Source organism: Orycteropus afer, unplaced genomic scaffold, assembly GCF_000298275.1.
Source record: "Orycteropus afer afer isolate SDZICR_OR568_19922 unplaced genomic scaffold, OryAfe1.0 scaffold00271, whole genome shotgun sequence".
NCBI classification, from domain to species: domain Eukaryota; kingdom Metazoa; phylum Chordata; class Mammalia; order Tubulidentata; family Orycteropodidae; genus Orycteropus; species Orycteropus afer.
In genome coordinates this window covers 152,463-158,798 of record NW_006921858.1, presented here as the reverse complement: position 1 = coordinate 158,798, position 6,336 = coordinate 152,463, and the positions used below count along the sequence as shown (strand labels likewise).

General features: G+C 33.1%; 1 protein-coding gene across 1 annotated transcript in view; it reads left to right on the top strand.

Moving 5' to 3' along the window:
• The window catches only part of ESYT2 (extended synaptotagmin 2), a 167,546-nt gene that overhangs the window by 142,114 nt on the left and 19,096 nt on the right, over positions 1-6,336 (top strand). The window contains exons 14-16 of the mRNA XM_042782246.1: positions 1,092-1,154; positions 4,774-4,848; positions 5,887-5,973. Of these exons, the coding sequence (XP_042638180.1) occupies positions 1,092-1,154; positions 4,774-4,848; positions 5,887-5,973 (225 nt within the window). The remainder of the gene's footprint in view (positions 1-1,091; positions 1,155-4,773; positions 4,849-5,886; positions 5,974-6,336) is intronic.

Below are 6,336 nucleotides of genomic sequence, written 5' to 3'. Positions count from 1 at the left end.
CCTACTTCCGTAGTGATACTGCCTCGGAAACCCAAGGAGGGGTCGCTATGAGTCAGGGCTGACTTGACGGCACATAACAACAACAACAACAGTATTTTCCTTAAATCTCCCTGGACTGTTTTAATATGCAGCCTAGGTTGAGGACCAGGCTTCAGTATCTCGATTACAGTACAATTATCAATTGTCTGGATAAATATTTTCTCATATTCTGTGGCTGGCCTGCCACAGCATTGATATCTGGGAGATTAGTTACCCAGTGTGTTTCATTTTAAAATTTGTAGTTTAATTAAAATACAAAATTAAATTAGTCATTTTAAGTGAATTAAAACAAAAATGATAGTATCTTTAATCTTAAATGTTACTCCAACAAGGAGCTTAAGAAACAACTCTGTCTGGGCCTTTTGAGGGCAGAAAAGTAATGAATTAGGGGGGAAACCCTAAAAAGTAGGAAATAAAACCTATAACAGTAGAACTTTAAAGCCAGAAGGAACTTTTAAGATGATGTAGTTCAACTTTTACATTTTATGCTTAGAAAAGTATGAGCGACAAAGTGCAAAAATGGGTTCTGTCTCTAGTATGGTTTTACACTAAAAAAAGGTAAATTTCAGAAGGAATAAAAATAGCATCTGTTATTATAGGATAGGATTTGGTTTGAGAACAACTTGGGTACTTTAGGTGAAACCTTCAGTTTAAATATAGTTGATTTTCTAGGAGATTATTCATGTGGAAAATAGTAAATAGAATCCATTTCTAAAGTTTCATTCTTGTATTTTTTAAATACCAAAGGATGTGTTTAAATACCAAAGGGTGGGGGGAAATAAAGAATAGTAATTACAGATGATAAGAAAATGCATTTTGGTATTTATAGATTAAAGATTTATTCTAAAAGTAATATCTTGGACTTACAGAAGAATTTTACAAATTGCTTTTACTGTGTTTTTTGGTGTAATTCTTCTTGATGGTTTTTGTTAAAGTAGTTTTTGTTTGTCAGCTTTTGGTTCTCATAAATTTTCATGTCATTACCTTACATAAAATCCTCATTGCATGTTTTAACTAACCCTTGGTATATTCATTTTCTTCTGACTTGAAAGAGTAACCCATTAGAATTAAACCCTGATGGCTTGAAGAAGGCTGCAGTTCAGAAAGCTTTAAAGGTAAACTAACAGTTTTCCATTAAGGTCACAAAGTTAATTAAAACATATTGAAAGAGGTGATACCTTGATTCTCAAATTAAATTCTCAAAGTCAAAAATTAACCTTCCATAATAATATAGTAATTAGTTGCCTAGTTGAAGAGATCTTGCTTTTCTTACTCAAGAATTAGGAGTTAGAAGAATATTAATCAACTTTGAAGATAAAGTTTTAAAAGTACCAGTATAATAAATTTTATTTCTTTCCTGTTGGCTTAGACATACAACTTTCTTAAGGGTTTTTTTAATCATCTATATTTTAATTGTATTTGAATTCATAACAATGGTGAAATAGAAGTACTGTCTGGTGCCACAATGCCTAAGGCATTTGACTGCTAACCAAAAGGCTAGAGATCCCAACCCACCAGCCACTCCTCGGAAGGAAGGTTGGGCCATCTACTTCCGTAGTATTACTGCCTCGGAAACCCAAGGAGGGAGGGGTCGCTATGAGTCGGGGCCGACTGGATGGGAGTGAGTTGAGAGTGAGTTAAAATATTAACCCATTTTTAGATTATAATTTAAAGGTACTCATATCAGCTATGAATATATATATTTAAAAATCATCTCTTCCAATATGTTGAGTTAGGGCTGTCTCTGAGTAAACAATCTCATGGCGTTGGATACTTCTGGGTTGGTATGATAAGTCTTCTTAGAAGCTTTAAATTTCATTAAATGAGGTATATTGAAAACTAAGCTCCACTCTGGAAAAATATGACATTAATGTGTTCTGTGGCTCAATTGTTAAAAGTTGTCTATGAGTTTTATTTTTTTCTCTGCTTTCTTCAAACATTTTAGACTTACATTATTTGGGGGGGAGGGAAGAAGTTTTAATATAATTATTTTAAAAAAATTCTGTCTTAAAATAAGAATGTTATTCTTAACAAGTTTCAGCTCTAGAAAGGTGAGTTATAGTTCAAGGGTGAAGGAGACTGACAGCCTGCTTTTTCAATGTAATATTTACCAACTCTTACTATATCATATATTGAGGGGAAAAAGAGTACTGTAGGCGTTCTGGTAGCGTGGTGCCTAAGGCATTTGACTGCTAACCAGAAGGCTGGTGGTTCAAACCCACCAGCCACTCCTACGAAGGAAAGTTGGGCAATCTACTCCGGTAGTGATACTGACTCTGAGACCCAAGGAGGGGTCGCTATGAGTCGGGTCTGACTCGACAGCACATAACAACAACAAGTAGTTAAGTAGCATATTACTCTTTTTGAGCATTGTTTAGCACAATAGTTGAAATAACGTTTCTCTTGAACACTGAAAGATTCTTTCCTTGCCCATTTATTTGATACCTGATTATGGAGCAAGAAAGCATAGTCGTTAAAACAAAACCAAAAACTAACCATCTGCTTTGAATCTCAGTATAATTACTAAACTGTGTGACCTACAGCAAGAAGTCAATCTCTTTTGTTATTTGTAGAATAATATTTGTAGAATAACATTCATTAGATTCTTGAGTAAATTAAGTAATATATATGAGTGCCAAATTTAGCTAGGATAATTAATATATTATAGTTATGTTATTACATTAATCTCATTTAAGTCCAAATACACGGTTCTACAAAGTTGATCTCATGCCCAGTTCACAGACATGAAAACTGAGGTTTAGATGGATGAAATATGTAGGTCTCAATGATAAAGCGGTAAAGAGCTGAGGTGAAGATGGTCTGATTTAAAACCTCATATTTTCATTATACCATGTGCTTCTGACTTATGCTCATTTTGAATAGTGCATCGTGATAGAAAACTTGCTGTTAGTGATTTAAACTTACCGAACCTAAAACATCACCATTTCAAGATGTACCATTATTTTATGTACGTTATTTTATGTATTGCTTATGAAAAGGCTCAGTTAAGTATTGACAGTGTTTATTTTATACTTTTTGAAAGATATTTTAGACTTAAGATAGACATGGATTTTTGTCACGTAACTCACTTGCATTTCATAGATGAAAAATCTAAGCAAAATAGTTAAGGCAATAACAACTGTATCACTATTGACTTTAGCCCAAAGCAGGTGTATAATGTCATCTATTGCAAGTTTCATTCTGTATTCAGAGATGGTAAAAAGGGAAAAACAGATGTTTATCATAAAATGGATAAGATACATAAATAGGAATTGAAAGCCACTCTTTCGGGATAAATCAAGTATTTATATTAGTGAAGATACAAATTCAGTTTGGGTATCAGAGATTCTGAAGTAGCAGTAGCTTAAACAAAGCAGAAATTTAATTTTCTCTGTCAGACTTGAGCATAAGTAGTCCAGGCTCCGTGGCATTTGGGATTCAGGCTCTCTTTGTCCTGTGCCTTTTCCATGTTCAACACATGGCTTCCATCTCGTAGTTAAGGATGGCTGGACCATTCCAGACAGAATAGGGAAAAAGGAAAGTGAAGACTTGATCCTTCCTTTTAAGGCCAGAAATTACTTACATTGCCACATCAATCTACAAGAGAGTTTTGGAAATACAGTCTTTATTTACTGAGGACTTGTGCCCAGCTAAAACTCGGAAATACTAATATTAAAGGGAAAAGGAAGAAATGAATTTTGAAGTACAGTTAGTAGTCTCAGCTACAGAAGTCTATAACCTTGAATTGTTTTTTAAAAGTATTTACTTCATTTTTCAGAATTCATTCACATCAAAAAGATGAACCAGAAAGTAAATGATCGCAATAGGTTTGAGTTAGTATTATGTTATTCCAGTAATTTTGACACATATTTCTGTCATTGCTGCAGTGTTGAGGATTGACTCTAAAAATATTTAAACTAAGTGACCTACTGATTAATTTCTACTAACAGATATTTAACTGCATCTTGTGGGGCTAAGTTATAAATAAACCTCATGTCATACATTTATTTTACTATGTTTTCTCCTATTAGCTGTCTGTGGTAAATTGTGCTTCTTACTGTTTTCTTTTTCTCATTTCTGAATTTTTTTCATTTTATTTACTTCTGCTTACTTTAATGTTTTTCTCAAGTGATGTTTATTCTTCCGGTCAAAATTACTTAGCAGCTGGTAAGCAAGATTTGATGTTTGATAGCTGTGTGTTTGAACAGAGGATACTAGGTAAAAATATATATAAAAACTGACACTTTGTGGTATTTTTTGTTATGCCAACCAGAGTAGTGTTCTGATTATAGGAATTACACTGCCTTTTATGTTTGTCCTTTCTTGTGTGTTTTTCTATTTCCATTCACTGCATTTTAATCATTTTGTTATCCTTGTAAATAAAGTTTTGAAAATTGTAATTAACATTAAAGATTTTTAGAACATTTAATTTTGCTAAAGGCACTACGCCACCGGAGTGCCTCCTCATTTAAAAATAGACCTTATTTAAAAATTTTGTGCAAATAGAAGTTTTCTTAATATATTTCATGGTAGATAGAGCTATAACTTTGGAATATGCTTAGTAATTATATTCTAATTAAATTGTTCCATGATAAACCCTAACTTAAATATCAAAAGTAAAAAGAAATGTTTGTTCATGTAAGCCAATCATTTCATTTTTTAGTAAGACTCATCTCAAGATTTGAGTTTGTTTATTTTGCCTATTTTTTCATTTGTCTCTTTGTTTTTGGATAGTCAGGGAAGAAAATAAACAGCAACCCAAATCCTCTTGTCCAAATGTCAGTTGGACACAAGGCTCAAGAGAGTAAGGTAAGGTACTAATATTTTAACTAGTTTTCAGATATTCATATTTTTCACTATTGCCAGACTTAGATGTGGAATGTTTAAATTGCAATTAGATGGTATTCAAAAGTAGTATGACAATGTAGGTTTTGAGGCTAATACTTTTCCAGAGAGAGTGAGCGAGCTCTGGTGGCATAGTGGATAAGGCATTTGGCTGATAACCACAAAATGAGTAGTTCAAACCCACCAGCTGCTTCATGGAAGGAAGATGGGGCAATCTATTTCTGTAAAGATTTACAGCCTCGGAAACCCAACAGGGGTCGATAATGAGACAGAATTGACTTGATGGCAGTGAGTTTGGTTTTTATATTTTATATATTTTAGCCAGCTCCTAAATTTCGTGATAAATATATTGCTCATTTTAAAAAAATAATTATTAAAAATAATATATGAGTATGTTCTATCTTGATTTCATGGGTAGATTATGTAGGATAAATTTCAATTTTCTTTTGAAAGCTTTATAACTATTTTAAAAAATTTAACCAAAAGTGCTTGAAATTTGACAAATACAATTATATTCAAGGGTTGAGAATATTAAATAAAATAAACTTCAATAAAAAAGAATTAGAGAATATTGCTGCTGCTGTTACATGTTCCATTTTCCCAATATGAGAAAACATTTTTCCAAAATCTATTTTATTATAGACCATTGTTCATTTTTAATTGTTGTTAAGAGGCATCTTTGTTTACAGCACTATTTTGGCACTAGGGAGCTAGCTAATAGAACTAAGGCCAAACCAAGGTTATGTTTTTAGTGTTTATCATTGCAATGAGCATACTAATTGTGATTTCATAAAAATTAATTTCCATGACACATACTTAAAAGTTTTGAGTTTTATCTTTCCATCTTTTGAACACTTTCCATAATTAATATATTATACTACGTGCTCAGTAAATATGTCTTGGAATTTAATTAAGATTGTCCTAAGCTTCTAAACATGTTAAATTATTAAGCCCTTTTCCACAGAAAATATCACAGAGCTGGTATTTGTATATTTCTTTCAGATTCGGTATAAAACCAATGAACCTGTGTGGGAAGAAAACTTTACTTTCTTCATTCACAATCCAAAGCGCCAAGACCTTGAAATTGAGGTATTTTCTTTTGTAATTTTTTTTTTTATTGTGATTTGGGTGAAGATTTACAGAGCAAATTCACTTTCCGTACAGCAGTTTACATATACTTTGTCTCAGGGCATTGACCACAATTTAACACAATGCAACAGCTCCCCTCCCACTTCCTCCCCATAGTTACCTCTTCCCAGTGTCCATCCCTCCATGGACTCCTGCTCCTTAAGCTGTTTCCCTGTGCATAGGCAGGCCTTCTTTCTCAATGATTATTCTCTCTAAAGAGTGTATCTACCTCAGGTAAGTGTTCAACTCATATGCCTGTCTTCTGTTTGGCTGGAAACCACAGGTGTGGGTTCAATTCCAGACCTGAAGGGCAGCTAGGGGCCA